Source organism: Equus caballus, chromosome 15 (assembly GCF_041296265.1).
Source record: "Equus caballus isolate H_3958 breed thoroughbred chromosome 15, TB-T2T, whole genome shotgun sequence".
Taxonomy (NCBI): domain Eukaryota; kingdom Metazoa; phylum Chordata; class Mammalia; order Perissodactyla; family Equidae; genus Equus; species Equus caballus.
In genome coordinates, this window is record NC_091698.1 from 27335175 (window position 1) to 27353684 (window position 18510).

An 18510-nucleotide genomic window follows, 5' to 3' on the forward strand; every position below is an offset into this window, starting at 1 on the left:
GGGCCCCAGAAGAGAACGCTAAAGAGGCAGTGCTTTCCCTCATGTCCAGGTCTCTCTGGCCCTGGAAGGTGCCAGAGAGGAACCTTCCTTCCACAAAGGAAGGTGTGGTCGCACTGGGTCACCTGGGCCCAACTGCCCATCGTATAAATGAAGAAGGTGAGGCTCAAAGATGTCCTGTGACCTGCACAATGTCACACAGCCCATAAGTAGCAGAGTCTGCATCTTGAACCCAGGTCTTCAGACTTCCACCCCATTGTTCCTCCCTGGAGCTACCTTAAGTGAACCCAGGCTCCATGACCAGGTTCAAGTGCTCGGGAGGCACTTACAACCTGCCTGTCTCAAAACGGAGGCCCACATCTGCAGAAAGGGTGGAGGCCCCACTCTCTGGAGGCTGGGGAATCCCCAGGAATTCAGGCCCATCCCACCCGAGAGCTCAGCTGCATTCAGGCTGTGGGAAGTCTCGGACCTTGGCAGCCCCAGGCCCTCCTGGCCTCCGCCCGTGACCAGAGGACTGACCCTCATTGTCCACTGCGTGGTTCAGCTCCACAGTCCAGTTCTTCTTAATGTACCAGCCTTGGGGGCACTTCATACTCTCCCGGGCCTCCACGGCGTGCCCATCCTGTGGGTGGACAGAGGGGCCGGGCTGAAGGGCAGCTGAGCTGCGAGGCCACTGTCACTCACTCTGCCCACGCGATTACTCGCCTACTGTGGACACAGTGGCCCCCCGCCCCTCTGGAGCAGACAGCACTTGCTACGTCTGATGCCACCTGCATATTCACCTAATATGTTTTTACTGACTTGCCTTTTTGAACTGTAAACAAACGTATTTTTAAAAGGAAACTTTATATAACCACTATCAATGGGAAATCAGGGTCACTCACCATAAATAGGGAATAACCACACTATCAACTGTGAAAGCACAAGTGTGACTGAGTCTCGGCTAGATGCTCCTGCCCTGGCCCAGGCCACCCTGTCCTTGTGGAGGGAGAGCAGTGTGTGTGGGAGAGGGGCGAGACCCGCGCTGTCCAGCGCAGCGGCCACCAGCCTCCTGGGGCTACTTAGATGTAAGTTAATTAAAATGAAACAAAATTCAAAGTTCAGGTCCTCCTCTCACAAGGGCCACATTTCAAGTCCTCAATAGCTGCACGTGGACAGCGTGGATATAGAATGGTTCCATCATCACAGAAGGTTCTACTGGACGGTGCTGGCTTAGACTAGCCCCAAACAGATTCCGTCCTCCAGGGTGCACACAACCTTTGAAAGAGGCCTGGGAAGGAAACACTGCCCCGCTTTGTCGTTCCTTATGGTCCTATTTGAGGTCTCCCTACGCGCCATCTTGGGGTACAAACCCTATCAGTGCTCATGAGGGGTCCCCTGCAGCATGTGGGGGCAGGGCTCAGATGGTCCAGTGCTCTTTCCACTAGGACAACCCCGCCTCCAAGGCACCCACCTGCTTGCGCTGCTTGCCCCCCACATCCCCTGCGCAGCTCTGGCCTCTGCTCACCATGTCCGTGTTGGGGACAGCTGCTGGCACCCAGGCCCCCGTGGTGTTGCGGTACTGGTTCTCGTACACCTCCTCCAGCACCTGGCTCTTGTTGATGTCTGTGTCCAGGAGGAGTCTGGGGGCAGCGAGACCCCAAGTTCCCAGCACACCTCCCCGAACTTACAGGACCCTGGGGTCCTCCTCTGCTGAGTGCTCCCTTTCCTGGCAGCCCCACCAGCTCTGTGCCAGGCTGGGCAGCAGGGCCTGGCGTGCAGGGCAGGGTGGTAGGCAGGGCCCTCTGTCTTGTGCACCCACCCCCAGGGACCAGGCTAGAGAGGCCGTGTGCCCACCTCTCTGGGCTGCTGCTAACCAGCCCTCCCAGGTGAGAAGAAGTGTCAAGTCCAGTGCTGCGTGTCCAGGGGCACACAGGCTCCAGGCCCTACCCCCCAGCCTTACCTTCTCTGGGGCTCCACTCTCCACTGCCCCTGCCAGTGCCATCCATGGGGCGCCTTGAAATCCTCCTTGGGGAGGGCCTTGCGCCCCATGACGTCCGAGAAGTTGGGGCAGCGGGACAGCCCCTGCTGCCCCCACTGGTCTTTATTCTTCGCCTGGTTCTCGTACTGGGGGAGGGGAAGCCATCAGTGCTTGCCACCTCCCCAGCACACACTGGGACATCGGCCTTTCCCTGGGCCCCCAACTCTGGGCTGCAGGCACCTCCTAGAAGTGTGGTCATCAGGCAAGAAAGGGCCCTGTGGCCCCTGCCCTTGGGCCAGGAGCTTGTGTCATCACTTATCAGGAGGCATCCGTTTCCCCCCAGCTGTCTGTCAGCGCAGGCAGGCTGCATTCATCAGCCAAGGGCTTTACATGAACTATCCCCTATGATCCTCACATGCCCATTTCACAGGTGAGGAGACTGAGGCTCAGAGGTCACCCCTACCCAGGTTGCTCAGCTACCGAGGGGTGGAGTCGGGTGGATGCCCATGTTAGGGCCTGGCAATGTCTGCGATGTGACCTGTTGCCCTGTGTCACTGCTGACCCTGAGGAGCCCAGTCCTGCTCTACCACTTGCCACATCTTTGCTGCCTCTCAGCCTTTGCTTCCAGCTTCCCCTGCTGAGCATGCAGTCCCTGCTCCCTGCACCTCATCCTGAATCCCCAGTCCTTCTCAGCATCTCCATGCCCCGCGTGAGGGCTGGTCACGCACGTTATGATACACGCAACTTAGGAACCATAAAGATACGTTTGAACTCAGTAAATTACAAAGCCCGAAACTCAAACTTATTTCTCTTCTGCTCTCAGGGGCTTCTCCTGAGCCATGTCCTCCCCGGGCAGCAAAGGTCATCTCCCGTCCTCTGATTCTAGAGAGGTCCCTAGCTGGCTGCTCACCCACCCGCTGGGTTTGTGGTTCTGTGGGAAGATGCCCCATTTCCTGATCCTCTGACTCTCCCAGGCCTCCCCCTCCCTGAGACCACCAGACTGGCCTGATGGACCCAGTTGGGGTCTGCAGGGGTCCCAGGCTGCCATGTTGGTGACGGACAAGGCCTCCCTGAAAGTTGGAGCCTTGCTCACCTCCTTTGCCCTGAGCCAACTGGGAGAAATTCCCAATCAACCTCCACCAGGGAGAGAGGGACCAGCCCTGGGGGACCACTCAGCTGCCCCTTTTGTCACCACATGCCTGTGGCTTGTCAACAAGGGAACCGATCTGGCAGCCTGGTGAGGTTGTGGCAAGGTTGTGGCATCTGCGACCTCTCTCTATCAGACGCCCTTTCACAATTCTCAGACTGCCAGGAACGCTTTTCTCCACCTTCGGTGCTAGGCCCCTGCAGCTTCGCCCTCCCTCCTGCCCCGCCCGCCCCCGCTCACCGTCTCCGCATACACGACCACTTCGCCCTGGCGGAGCAGCTGCAGATGCTTGCTGTCCATGACGTTGCCGAGCCACATGCAGACCCGGAGGTGAGCTGGGAGCGTGTCCTTGGGTCCTTCACCCTCTGGGTACTGAGTCAGAGGCAGGTTAACCTCACAGGGGTGCGGGTCCCCCCAGGGGCAGGGGTGTGGGCGAGGGAGGGGCACACACACTTGCAACTGGTCATACACAGCTGCCCCTTTACCCTGAGCCCCAGAGCAGGGGCCTCACCCTGAGCTGACTGCTGGGGCTGAAAAGCGAAGGATGCAGAGTTCCTGCCTTCCAGAGTGGTTATACCTGGGACCCCATGCATGACTGAGAGGCTGGTGGTGGTTGTGGGGAGATGGGCAGTGCTGCCTAGGGAGCCTGGGGAGGCTCCACAGCAGAGGAGTGATGATGGTGACGTAGACAGTGAACTAGCGATCATTTGTCGTGTGCTTGCTCTGTGCCAGGCACTGTGCTAAGTGCTGAATGTGCAGTGCATACTGTGATCCCCCCAGACCACCACAAGGTGGGCATCATTATCACCAGGCCCATTTTACACAGGGGCATACTGAGGCCTGGGTACAGTCAGGAGCTGGCCTGGGGTCACACAAGCCAGTGATTTGTAGAGCCGGGATTCGAGTCTCAGTGGTTCTTGCAGGACGAGAAGGGCTCAGATGTACACGGGAGGGGCCTTCCGTGATGGTGGAAAGGGCAAAGGGCAGGCAGGTTTGGGGGCAGGGACGCCCAGAGTGTGGGGCCCAAGAGGGTTCATGCAGGGAGCGGTGGCTGGGGTCGGGCCAGGGAGGTCGAGCCTTCTCCAGAGGCAGTGGGGAGCCAGGGACATCTCCGAGAGGAAGGGAGTGTCCCCATCTGCCTCCCGAGAGGCGGGCTGGAAGCAGGGCTGGGCTGGTGGTCACTCAGCCTTATCTGATGTGATAGGCTGGTGCCCAAACCCTATAGGCATCAAGTATTTTGGACGGCACCCAATCGTGGTCCAGGGGAGAGATGACAAGGGACTAAACCAAGTGTGGCGTGAGGATGACAGAGGAGACCAATTTGAGGAAGATTTATGAGAGACATGGACTTAGTGTCAGCCACATGCTGGTGGTCACAGGCTCTGCCTTCCTCTGGAGACTGTTTAAACCCCATTTCACCTGGTAAAGGACCCCGGAGAGAGGAAGTGGGCCTGCCCTCGGGGAGGGTCATGGGGGCTGCCCCGAGTTCAGGGCTTCTCCCTTGGGGTGTTTCTGGGCCCTCGCCAACCCTGAGGACTCCCCACTTCCCCACCTGCAGGAGGAGGGTCTGTGTCTTCCCACAGAATCTGCCAGAGTACAGGGCCCCTGTTGGGGAGAACAGGATGCTGTGGGCGGGCACCTGTGCGTAGGCCACTCGCTGCTCCTTGGACATCAGCCAGATCATCACGTCCGGGAGGCTCACCTGGGGCTGCCGAGGCAGGAGAGCATCAGGCCTGCGTGGGCATCTCCAAGGCCTGCTCCCCCACCAGTGTGTCCAGTGCCCACCTCGGGGAGCACGGCATTGAGGCGGTACAGCCAGCCCTCCACGGTGGCCACCATGTCCCTGGGCTTGGCTTCCCTGGCCTTTTGGGCCAGTTCCTGCAGGAGGAAGCTGCGGAGCTGCCACCTCTTCCTGTCCAGGTCGGTGGCTTTGTGGTGATCGGTCATGCAGGGCAGAGGGCGCCTGTGGCCAGAACGGGGCAGCGGGGGTTGGGCCTCTGTCCCATCTCACCAGCTCCCGCCCTGCCTACACCAATGGGCCCTTCCTAGACTCGAGATCCTGCCCTGGCCCCTGCGGGCCTGGCCCGGGGAGCCTGTCCCACCCCTCCTCAGGAAGCCTGCTCACTGTAGGTCTGGCCCCTGGGATCTCGTCCATCCCTCTCCAATCCTAGCAGCCCCCACAGTGTGCCGGGCCTGTGCTCAAGGACCTTCTCATGGAGAGGGGTGTGTGTTGTGAGACACGGGCCAAACAAACCCTTGAGGGTAGGGGTAAGGATCCAAGTGGGGTGTGGGGCAGGGGGAGGCCTTGTAGCGAACCTTCCAGAACAGGGAGAGTCCTGAAAAGGGCACTGTGGATAGGAGGAGCAGCAGGGGAAAGGGGGCGGGGCCGGGGCCGGGACGGTGCACTGCTTGTCTGGATAACGACGGGGGTGGGGGGGGGGGAGGGAGGGAGGTTTAGTAGAAGCATCAGGTGTGGGTGTGGGGACAGCAGAGACCGTGCTGGGTGGGGAGGTCAGGGCCATTTCCGGGGGGCCTGAATGGGAGAGAAGCAGCTCTGGTGTTTGGGTTTCAGGCCGGGGGCCACGATCTGAGCAGACTCATATTTCCCGAGGAGGTCGGGGGCGGGGGCGGGGGTTGCCCTGGGTTCCTGGTCTGAACCCCTGAGCAGCCCCACTTGCAGCACGCCCACTCCTACTTGCAGTCCTCCACCAGCTCCCTCCGCAGTTTCTCCCAATGGGGCAGCAGAGCTGGGTCCCTCGGATTCCTCATGGACTTCAGGGTGTCCAGATTGGCTTTCTGTACAGCAGGAGAGAAACGACGAGTGAGCACGGGGCTCACCTGGGACATGCTGCAGGGCTGAGTGGCCCCAGCTGTTCTCAGCAAGGACCTTTGAGGAGGAACCTAGGATGTCAGTTCAGAGCTGTCGCATGCCCTTGCAAGGCTAGGATCCCCACGATCCAATAGAAGAAATGAGTGGAAGGAAGGAGCCAGGATGGGGCAGGACTGTGAAGGAGTACAGAGTCCTAACCCTGGGCTTCTCTTCTGTAGGTGCGAGAAAGCCATGTCTGAGGTGGAGGTGCCAGGTGGCTCTCCTGCCTAAAACTGTTCAGTAGTTTCCTTCCTTGACAGACACCTAAGACCTTTTGTGATCTGACCCCTCCCAGCTTCTTTAGCCTTATTTCCACAACACCTCCATGCCCCTGCCCGCCCGAACTTCACATCACCATGGCTTTGCACATTATTCCCTTCTCTGCACTCCCAGCATGCCCCCAGCAAACTCCTCATTCTTTAAGACTCTGCCCAATGTCACCTCCTTTTCAAATACCTCCTCTGAGCATCCTCTCTTCATCTCCCCTCCCCCACCCCAATCTCTCCATCCGGTAGCTCTCGGGACCTGTATCTCTACTGCAGCCCTGGTTGACTGCATAGTAACTATGGGCATGTCCGACTCCCAGATGGTGAGGAGGGGCTGTGTCTGTGCACCTTCGTGTCTTCAGTGCCTAGCACTGGGTCTGGCACTTCCATCTCAATTGGTGTGGGAAGCATGAGCGAGCTGAGTGACCGTCTCCTAGGACTGTGATTCACTTTCCCCCATCTCCCATCGACGATCCGGATCCTTCCATGCACCCCCCTTGCACCACTCACCAGGCGGTCCCGAGTGAAGTGGAGGAGGTTGAGGCAGTTCATGCGGACGCTGACGTCCTCCCAGTAGGAGGTCACGGCCACGACCGGCTTGGTGTTGTACCAGGGCACGTAATGGTAGATGTTCCCTGAGATAGAGAGACACATGTGTGTGGGGGGGGTCTGAGGGATTCTGGAAGGTCTCCCCTCACTCTGTCCCATCGGAGGACCTTCCCTGAGCTACTTCATTCCACAAGGATTTGATCTGCTAATAATCTTAACTGGACCCCTCCCACCAGAGGGTGGGCTGGGGGCCAGTTGAGAACTCATGCCCTTTGATGAACGTGGCCAGCCTTATGGAGCATCCATTGTGCTCAGGATGTCATGCAGCATTTCAAAGTCCCCAGTTTACAGGTGGGAAAGTCCAGGCTAGTGGTGGGAAGCAGTTGCCTGGGGTGGCACAGCCAGGTAGTCATAACGCAGGCATCTAACTGCAGAGCCCCGGCCCTTAGCTTTAGGCGAGATGCCAAGGCCAGGGGCATGCCTCGAGGCAGGGCCTCCCTTCTGGGTGGTCTGCAAGGCCGAGGAGGAATGAGCCTGGATTCAGGAGGAGCCCCAGGGTTTGGTTGTGGTGGGCAGACGTCTACCGTAAGGGGCCTGCCAGTGCGGAGGAGTGGGGTCGGCAGGGCAAACACGGATAGACAGTGATGGGTATGGCAGGCTGGGTTCCCTGGCGATGTTCCTTACTGAAATGAGGGGGAAAGCTGGATGAAACATAAGGGACTTTTTTCTGAGAGCTATTGCTGAATTGACATAAAAGGAAGAAATCCACAGAAGCCAAAAATCAAGTAAAAGCAGAAAGTCTGCGAGGCAAGTGGAAGCAAAGCTGACTTTTGTCCTCTGAATCTCTGGCAAATCTTGGAGAATTTGTGCTTCTTTTTGGCAACTGGCGGGACACAGGGGGTCAGGAGAAGAAAGCCTAGCGCTGATCCAGGTGGGCGGTCTACCAGGAGACCCGTGTGTTATAGGTTGAATTGTGTCCCCTCTAAAGCTATGTTGAAGTCCTAAGCCCCACTACCACAGAAGGTGACCTTATTTGGAAATAGGGTCATTGCAGCTGTAATTAGTGAAGAGAGGTTATACTGGAGTAAGGTGGACCGTTGACCCGATAGGACTGGTGTCCTTATAAGAAGAGGAGAGAGACACAGAGAGGTGACAGCCATGTGAGGACACAGAGATGGAGGGAGAACACCAGGTGAGGACGGAGGCAGGGATAGAGGCCGTGTCTACAAGCCAAGGAACACCAGAGAGGGCAGGCAGCCACCAACAGCTGGGAGAAAGGCAGGCAGCACGTTCTCCCTCAGATCCATGAGGAGCCAAGCCTGCCCGCACCTTGACTGCAGACTTCCAGCCTCCTGAACTGTGAGGGAACTCACTTCTGTTGTTATAAGCTGCCCAGTTTCTGGTGCATTGTTATGACAGCCCCAGCAAACCAATACGCCACGAAAAGCTGGCGCTCCGAAAACAAACCCTCGGTCCCCGAGAAAGAATCCAGCGTACAGAAGACAGAGAGGAAACTTGCTCATCTCCAACGTGGATCTGGGTAGAGGGGGCGGGATATTTTCCTGAAAATTTGTCACCACAAGCGTGTGGCCTCAGGCAGGTTGCATTCTGCATTCATGCCCCCTGTGTGGTCTGGAGAAGACTTAGAGTGGTCTCTGGGTGGCAGGGCCCCAGGTAACTGGAGGAAGCAAAGGCAGATCCTCTCTGCAGCATGAAACTTTAGTCAAGTCCCAGAGGATTCCCGCAGATAAACTTGCAAGAAAATGAGCAGCTTAGAACCAACGCACACACTCTGACCCAGCACTTCTGCTCCGTGGTATGCACCCAACACAAAGGTATACACGGCTTCATCAAAAGACTGTAGGAAAATGTTCATCGCAGCACCGTTTAAAGTAGTTCAAAACAGGAAACCACCCAAATCTCCCTCCGTCGCAGAAGGATAAATTACGGTATATTTGCACAACGGAATCCTCTACAGCAATGAAAAGAAATGAACTACAACACGCCCGACAGCATCTAAGTCTGTGAATGCATTTTACAAACAAAATGATGAGCAAAAGAAGCCAGACATAAAAGACTACATACTATGTGATTTCTTTTATATAAAGTTAAAAACCAGACAAAACAAATTGGAGGTTAGGAGAGTGGTGGCTCTTGGTGGGGGTGGAGGGGTAGGACCATGTCTCATGGTCTGACGTTGTCTGTGGGTGTGCTTGCTTTGTGACAATTCATTGAGCTGGACACTTTGGTTTGTGTATTTTCCCACAGGTAGGTTATACTTGAATCAGAAGCTGACTTAAGAATTTAAAAAATGGTGGGGCCAAAACGACAAATACATAAAATACAGTGTGTCAAATGGGGGAAAATGCTATGGAGAAGAATAAAGTAGGGAAACGGGATAAAGAGCTGCCAAAAAGTTTTAAATAGAATGGTTACCCAAGGCCTTTCCTAGAAGATCTAGAAGAAATTATGCAGAATGCATCCCAGAGAGATGAAAAATAGGGAAGAGAGATTTAAAAATATGAAGAACAGAATGAGGAGTTCCACAGAGGATAGAGTGAATTCAAGGAGATATAAGAGACAAGGTTGGGGGGCGGGGGTGGGCTGGCCCAGTGGCACAGCGGTTAAGTGCGCACGTTCCACTTCGGCGGCCAGGGGTTCGACAGTTCGGATCCCAGGTGCGGACATGGCACCGCTTGGCAAGCCACAGTGGTAGGCGTCCCACATATAAAGTGTAGGAAGATGGGCACGGATGTTGGCTCAGGACCAGTCTTCCTCAGCAAAAAGAGGAGGATTGGCGGCAGATGTTAGCTGAGGGCTAATCTTCCTAAAAAAAAAAAAAAAAAAAATAGAGAGAGACAAGGGGAAGAGGTAATTTTCAAAGGGAAAATATCTGATGACTTCCGAGACTTGTTGGAAGACACCAGCTCCAGACGCTGGCACTGAGCGAATCATTAGAATGATAAACAAGATGTCTATCCGTGAATGGGCTTCTCAGATATGAGCGTGGGGACACACACTGGCAATTTTCTTCTACTCTTGGATAGAATACAAAAGCAACAAGGAGAAGGAAAATAACTCCATTTTCAGTAAAACAAAGAGACAGATATAATCTGCAGACTCAAAATACACATAAGGACTGCCAAAAGCAACCGTGATTGCTGTGGAAGCCTCAAGGGGAGAAGCGCAGGAGAAGCCACCTGGGGGCGAGCGAAAGGCAAGAGGACAGCAGGAGGCGCAGCCCGCTGGGAGCGGAGCGCGGAAAGGGCCAGCAAAAATACACTCCCAGAGCGAGCTCAGGGCTCAGGTGACAAATGTGAGCCAGGAACTCAGAAAACAAATAGAAGAGAAAACAAACACATCACAGAAAAGACTATATAAAAAGGAGCCCAAGGGAGATTAGACCCTGCAGACAATTCCGTGAGAGGCACTGAAATAAGAAAAGGGACCAAAATAAAATGGAAATGAAGAGTCAAAGAGGATTAGGGAGAAAACGACAGATAGAGAAGAAAACCAAGGAGAATTGTCAAACCCAGAAACGAAGCCCCAAGTAGAAAACCAAACAATGGAACAGGATATTGTAAAATATAATTTGAGAAAACTCACATGAGAAAAAAATAGGCTTTTTAACAAATGGTGCTTGAAAAGTCAGCTATCCTTATGCACATTAATTCAAAATGGATCATAGAGCTAAATGTAAGGACTAGAACTGTAAAATCTTTAGAAGAAAAAATAGGAGAAAACCTTCATGACCTTGGGTCAGGCAGAGTTGTTAGATATGACACCATAAAAGAAAAAAACTGGACTTCAAATTAAAAATGTTTCAAAAGACACCATTAAGAAAATGAAACAAGCCAAGGACTACTTGCAAATCATATATCTGATAAAGGACGTTTATCCAGAATATATATAGAACTCTTACAACCCACCAAGAAGACAAACAACCCAATTAAAAAATGGGCAAATGATTTGTATAGATGTATCACCAAAAAAGATATATGAATGGCTAATGAGCACAGAAAAAGCTGCTCTGCATCATTAGATATTAGGGAAATGCAAATTAAGACCACAATGAGATACATGCCCACTATAATAAACATAACGAAAAAGAGGAAATAACAAACCTTGGTGAGGATGTGGAGAAACTGGAGCCGTCATGCATTGTTGAGGGAATGTGAAATGGTGCAGGCGCTTTAGAAAAGGTTGGCAGTTTCTTAAAAAGTCATTCCACTTCTAAGTGTATATCCAAGAGAAATGAAAGCATACGTCTGCGCAAAGACTTTACCCAAACGTTCATAGCAGCTTTATTCACAATAGACAAGAAGTAGAAATATGTCCAACAACTGATGAATGGATTAACAAATGGTGAATGGTACATGGTACGATGGAATATCATTTGGGAATAAAAAGATATCAAGTACTGATACAGGCTACACCATGGATAAACCTCAAAAACATTATGGCTCAGGGCTGCCCTGGTGGCGTAGTAATTAAGTTCGCGTACCCTGCTTCAGCAGCCAGGGTTTGCAGGTTCGGATCCTCGGCGCAGACCTATGCACCGCTCATTAAGCTATGCTGTAGCAGCATCCCACATACAAAATAGAGGAAGATTGGCACATATGTTAGCTCTGGGACAATCTTCCTCAAGCAAAAAGAAGAAGATTGACAACAGATGTCAGCTCAGGGCCAATCTCCCTCACCAAAACCACCCCCCTAAAAACATTATGCCAAGTGAAAGAAGCCAGACGTGAAAGACCACGTACTGTATGGCTCCATTTATATAAAATGTCCAGGAAAAGTAAATATAAAGAGACAGAAATAGGCTAGTAGTTGTGTGGGCCTAGGGATGGGAACAGGAAAATGACTATAAACAAGCATGAGGGATTTCTTGGGCTGATAGAAAGGCTCTAAAATGGGGCATGGTGATGGATGCCCAACTCTATAAATTTACTAAAAGTCATTGAATTGTAAAAAAAAAAAGTGAATTTAATGATATGTAAATTTTACCAATAAATAAATTACTAACAAAATAAAAGACTTGAATCTACATATTGAAAGAGTACACCACATGCCAGGGAAAACTGACCTAGAAGGACGAACACTTAGACATATCTTAGTGAAGTTACCGGACTTACAAGATAAAGAATCTTTGGGCAGCTGGCCAAAAAGATTAAGAGATTTATAGGGAAAAAATATCAGAAAAAGAAAAAGTGTGAGTTATGAAACTTTAAGAAACCAAAAACTTCTAGGAGAAAACATGAGATAATTCCTTAATAAATTTGGAGTGGAAAAGACTTTTCTCATTATAACTCAAAAGCCAGAACCATAAAAGAAATAGTTTGAGTACATGAAAAAAAGTCTTCACGGGAAAAAACCCTAAAACACTGTAAGCAAAAATATGAGACAAATATAGGAAATATATTTACAGCTCATATCACAAAGGCCTAATCTCCCTAATATATGATGGGATCCTAGAAGTCAATAAGAAAATGACCAACATCCCAATAGAATAAAAGAGAAAATTATATGAACAGGCAATTAACAGAAAAGAGAATACAAATGACTTTTAAATATAAAAAGATGTCTAACCTTACTTGTAATGAGAGAAACACAAATTAAAACTACACTGAAATACCATTTTTCACTTATCAGATTGAAAAAAATCCAAAAGATTATACCAGGTTTTGTTGATAAGGCGCTCACACACTGCTGGTGGGAGTATAGAATGGTACACAACACTTATGGAGGATTATCAGTCAGGGGCCAGCCAGGAAAAGAAAAAGACCATGCTAGATATTTTAAATAGAGGGATTTAAATACATTTAAAAAATATATTGAAAAATCTAAGAGATCAAAAAGGGAAAAGTGGGGTTACTCAGAGATTAGTAACAGGAGGAAGAAGCTAGTACTCCTAGGGTGGGGGAACAAAGGGAGGCAGTGGTGTCAACAGAGACAGGTGCACAACCACAGCTGCATCACTGAGGTTGCCGCACAGGGTGCTGGAACCATGGAGAAGGCGATGCCCAACCAGTAGTGGCATTGCAGAGGAGGGGCTGCTGAGCTAAGGCTGGAACCACGGAGGAGGAGGAAGCCGAAGCTGGGATCTCTGAAGGGATGCAGCTATTTCTTGAGATGCCTCCAGTGAGAGAGAGAGAGAGAGAGAGACAGAGACAGAGACGGAGGGGAGGGGAGGGGAGGGAAGAGAACAACAGTATCTCACCTTGTATCAGCGGCAAGGGAATCTGGGAATGTGTCCAGCCACTAAGATACTGAGTAGAGCAAGGAGGGCAAGAATGGAGCTTGATATAGAACAGAGCATGCAAAAGTCTCTCTTTGCTGGAGGAGCTGAAGGCAAACAGGAAAATGACCAGCACAGTTTTGCAGTAACTGCCAAGGTGCAACTACACTTTGACCAAATCCACTTTGGGAAATTTATCCTACTGATATACTGACTCGTGTGAAATAACTTATGAATAAGATTATACCTTGGTAGCATTGTTTGTAATAGTAAAAGATTGGAAAATTCTGTCAAAACTTATCAAGAGAAAAGAAAGAAGGCACACACATACAAACCCCACAAAGCATAAAATAAGGGGAGATATTTTTAGATATTGCAGAGATTAAACAGATAATAAGAACCTTGGTGCTTCTTCAAAAAGTTAAAGAGAATTAGCATATGATCCAGTGATTCCACTCCTAGGTATACACCCCAAATAATTAAAAATTAAAGACTCAAACAGATATCTGGATACCAATATTCAAACAGCATTATTCACAACAGCCGAAAGGTGGAAACAATGAAATGTCCATCAACAGATGAATGGATAAACCAAATGTGATATATACACACAATTGGGATGCTATTCAATCATAAAAAGGAATGTAGTTCTGACACACTCTACACATGGATAAACCTTGAAAACCTTATGCTAAGTGAAATAAGACAGGCAAAGGACAAATATTATATGATTCCACATATATGAGACATCTAGAATAGGCAAACTCATAGAGACAGAAAGTAGAATAGAGGTAACCAGGTGCTGGGGGGAGGGGGAAAAGGGAATTTATTGCTCAATGGGTAGAGTTTTTGTTTGGGATGATGAAATAGTGGTGATAGTTACATAACACTGTGAATGTATGTAATTGCACTGAATTGTACACGTAAAAATCATTAAAATGATAAATTTTGTTATATATATTTTGCCACAATAAAAAATTTTAAAGATATTATGAACAATTTTATGCTGAAAATTTTGAAAACTTAGATGAAATTTATAAATTCCTAGACAAATTACACTTACCAAAATTGACTTAAAAAGAAATAGAAAAGCTGAATAAAGTAAAATAAATCTATATTTAAATTATTGCAGAAAAATCCCACCAGGCTCACAATTAGAGGTGAGTTCTACCAATCTTTCAAGAAATAGATGATTCCAGTCTTACCCAAATGCTCCTAGAGAGTAAAAAGAGGAGATGCTGCTCAATTAATTTCATGAAGCTAGCATAACTTTGATATTAAAACCAAACAAGGACACTACAAGAAAGAAAATTATAGATCAATCTTACTCATGAATATAGATGCAAAAATCCTAAACAAAACATGAGCAAAGCAATTCCATAATGTGTAACAAAGATAAGGTAAAAATGCAATTATACTATTATAACTGCATTGTATAAAATGATATAACTATATTAATATATATTAATTAAATAATTACATTATTATATGTGAAGTAGTATAATAACTCGTTAGCCTATGATAGGTTAAGGATCAATATTGTAATCTCTCGAGCATCCATTAAAAATAATCCATAGATGTATAGCCAGTAAGTCAATGGAGGAGATAGAATGCAATACCAAAAACAAAACAAATAAAAAACACTCGATTAAAACAAAAGAAGACAGGAAAATTCCAGCAGGCTTTTTAGCTGATGCTAAAATTTACATGAAGATGGAAAGGAATAGAAATAGTCAGAAATTGTATTATTTTGTAAAAGAACAATAAAGTTGGAGGATTTACTCTACCTGATCTCAAGACTTGCTTTAGAGCTACACTAATCAAGTCAGTGTGATATTGGCATAAAGATAGACAAATAGATCAATGGAACAGAACAGAGGTTCTAGAAAGAGACCCACAATATATGGTTAATTGATTTTCAGCAAAGGTGTCAGAGTAATTCAATGGGGGATTGAAAAGTCTTTTCAGCAAATGGTACTGAACTGGATGTCTGTATAGAAAAAAGGATCCTGACCCCTCCCTCATGCCATATACAAAAAATTAAGTCAAGTTAGATTATAAACCTAAACAAAGAAGCTAAAACTACAAAACATAGAATGAAACACAGGATAACAGCTTCATGATCTTGGAGTAGACAAATATTTCTTAGATCACATAATGTACCACCATAAAAGAAAAGATAATCAATAAATTGGACTTCATCAAAATTAGGAACTTTTGATCTTCAAAAGATACTGCTTGAAAATTGAAAAGTCAAGCCACAGAGTGAAGAAAATATTAGCAAAACATATATCTGCAAAGGACATGCAAAATATAACTCTTGCAATTCAAGATAAAAAGACAAACAACCGAACGAAAGATAGACAAAAGACTTGAACAGTCCCTTTACTAGAGAAAGATATGAGAGTATGAAAAGATGCTCAGGATCATTAGCGATTACAGAAATGGAAATTAAAACTACAGGTACAACTTGACCCAACTAGAATGACTCTAATGAAAAATACTGACAATAGCCAAAGTTGACAAGGATGTGGAGCAAATGGAACTCTCAAACATTGCTGTGGGGTGTAAAATGGTACAACCATTTTAGAAAAATGTTAGGTATTTTCTTATAAAACCCAAATTCCGTCCCTAGATATTTACCCAAAAGAAATGCGAGCACATTTCCACAGAAAGCCTTCAAATGTTTATAGCACCTTTATTCATAATACTCCAAAAACTTGAATCAAGGAATGGATAAATGAACTGTCATATGTGTATAATGGAATACTATCAGAAATAAAAAGGAAGAGAATACTGATAAATGCAACAACACGGATGAATATCTGAAACACTATGCTGAGCCAAAGAAGCCAGAGAAAAACCAAGAGTAAGTACCACATGTACAATTTCACTTAGATGAAGGTGTGCACGAGCAGAACAGTCCATAGTGATAGATGTTACAACAATGACTGCCTCCCAGAGGTTGGGGAGATTGACTGAAAGGGGTACATGCTGCTTTCTGGGGTGATGGAACTTCCTACGCATGGTGGTTACAAGGGTGTATGTATTTGTCAAAACTTATCAAACTGTCCACTTAAAATCCATGCATTTTATTGCTTGTAAGTAATACTTCAATAAAAAAATAAAAAGTCACCATGAAGAGAATGAAAAGCCCCAAACTTGGAGAAGATCTTTACGACACACGTCTGACAAAAGATTGTTCCCAGAAAAAAATAATGTACAAATCAATAAGAACAACAAAGCCACATAGAATAATGGATAAAAGATATTGCTAGGCTTTTTACAGATGAGAAAAACAAATGTTTGTAAACCTGTGAAAAGAGGCTCAGCCTTCATTCCTAATCAGGAGAATGCAAATCAAGATCATGAGAGAGAGCATTTTCTATCCACCAGATTGGCAGAAATTAAAAGGCTGGGCAACATCAAGTACTGGTGAGAATGCAGAGGGACAGGACTTCTCATCCCATATGCTGATGACAGCGTAATTTGCTAGAATTGCTTTTGCTTTGAATTTCTCTTCCGCTCCTGGGTATATAATTTAGAGGAAGTCTTGCTCTTGTGACCAGGAGACATGTATGAGAATGTTTATAACAAAATTATTATAGTAGAAAACAAAGATACAACTTAACTGTCCCCATATACCTCATAATTCGTGGGAAAATCATACGGTGGTCTATATACAGAAATTAAAACAAACCTCAGCTACACAGACCAATTTAACATTGAGCAAAAGATGCAAACCGATGAATATAGACGGAAAGATTCCATTATATGAAATGAAAAAATAGTATGGTGTTTATGCTGCATACATAGGTGGTAAAAATTTAAAAGAAAGCGAGGGTGTGACTATCGCAAGAGTCAGGTGGTGGGTATTTCTTGGTAAGGGGACCTGGGAAGAGCGTCCAGGCAACTTCTCAGATGCTGACAATTTTCTATCTTTTAAGCTGAGTTTGTGGGTACTCATTTTACTTTTATTCTTTAAACTCTACATTATATACATTTTATATACTTTTTGTATAATACTTCATAGTTTAAAGACAAGTAGAACGTTATGCTAAGTGAAAGAAACCGATAACCGAGGACCACATATTGTACGATTCCAGGTATATGAAATATCCAGAACGGGAAACTCTAGAGAAAGAGAGTAGATCAGTGTTTGCCTAAGGTTGAGGAGATGGGGGGAGAAATAGAGTGACTGCTAGAGGGTACAGGGTTTCTTTTTGGGCTGATGAAAATGTCTTAAAAGTGACCATGGGGATGGTTGCACACTTCTGTGAATATACTAAAACCACTGAATTGTATCCTTTACAAGGATGAATTGTATGGTGTGTGAATTATATTTCAATAAGTCTGTTCTTAAAAAACCAGGTAGAGAAGAGGGATGCATGGAAAGGCTCTCAATGGGTGACAAGATGGGGAAGCTGGGGAGGATGAAAGTGAGACAGCGTTCTTCTAGAGCAGTGGTTCTCAAACTTTAGCATGCGTCCGAATCACCTGGAGGTGCTTATCTTGTTAGATCACAGACTGTGGGTCCGCATCCCCAGATTTTCTGATCCTGTAGGACGGGGGTGGGACCAGAAGCTGCATTTCTAACAGTTCCCAGGTGATGCTGACGCTGCCAGCCCAGGGACTGCACTTTGAGAGCTGCAGGTAGCTATCCACTAAGTATGTATCAGAGGAATGGATGAATGAATGGATAGAAGGTGGGCAGATGAGGGGCCAGCCTTGCGGCATAGCGGTTAAGTCTGGTGTGTTCCGCTTTGGTGGCCTGGGTTTGTGGGTTTGGATTCCGGGCATGGACTTCACACCACTCAGCCATGCTGTGGCAGCCATCCACATATAAAGTAGAGGAAGATTGGTACAGATCTTAGTTCACGGTGAATCTTCCTCAGCAAAAAAAAAAAAAAAAGGGAAGAAGGTGGGCAGATGAGTAGAGTATGGTAGTTGCATGGATGGATTGGCGGTGGTTCAGAGTAGCAGTGAATATAATAGTAGTGTGGAATGCAGTGGAGATGACTTCAAGTCAAGACCTAGTTTCAACTCTCATGGGTTCACCACCTACTAGCTGTGCAGTGTTTGGCAGGTGACTTCAGCCCCCGAAGCTCGTTTTTCTAATGTGGGTTAACAATGCCTGTGAAGGTTCCATGCGCAAATGCCCTTAGAAGGGCCTAGCACAGAGCCTGGCATGCGATGGATGCTTGCTACTCTGTGGTTGGCTCAGACTATTACCATCATATATCACTGGGCTGTACTGTGTGGTTGAGACGAGAGGCTTGTAACTCAGGTCCATCTTGTTTCCATAGTGGCCGATGCTGACCTCGAATTGGATCAGGTCCTTAAAGTTGGGCATCATGGTACAGGAAAGGAAGATGACGCACAGCCCATACTTTTGGCGGTACTGTTGCTTCTAAAACAATAACCCCCCCACATTCCCAGTACATAAGCCATAGGATGAACAAGCCTATAGACACAGGCAGGGAG

The 18510-nt window shown here is 47.7% G+C and overlaps 1 protein-coding gene across 2 annotated transcripts in view; it reads right to left on the bottom strand.

Annotated features, from left to right (window-relative positions):
* The window catches only part of FER1L5 (fer-1 like family member 5), a 53707-nt gene that overhangs the window by 12367 nt on the left and 22830 nt on the right, over positions 1 to 18510 (bottom strand). For both annotated transcript variants that reach the window (XR_011425918.1, XM_023618638.2), the window contains exons 19-27: positions 18259 to 18436; positions 6750 to 6874; positions 5800 to 5900; positions 4890 to 5067; positions 4657 to 4812; positions 3345 to 3476; positions 1940 to 2103; positions 1505 to 1619; positions 517 to 619 (exon numbers count right to left, since the gene is read on the bottom strand). Coding sequence is in view for 1 of the 2 variants with exons in the window: in XM_023618638.2 (XP_023474406.1) it covers positions 517 to 619; positions 1505 to 1619; positions 1940 to 2103; positions 3345 to 3476; positions 4657 to 4812; positions 4890 to 5067; positions 5800 to 5900; positions 6750 to 6874; positions 18259 to 18436 (1252 nt within the window). In the remaining variant the exon portion in view is untranslated. The remainder of the gene's footprint in view (positions 1 to 516; positions 620 to 1504; positions 1620 to 1939; positions 2104 to 3344; positions 3477 to 4656; positions 4813 to 4889; positions 5068 to 5799; positions 5901 to 6749; positions 6875 to 18258; positions 18437 to 18510) is intronic.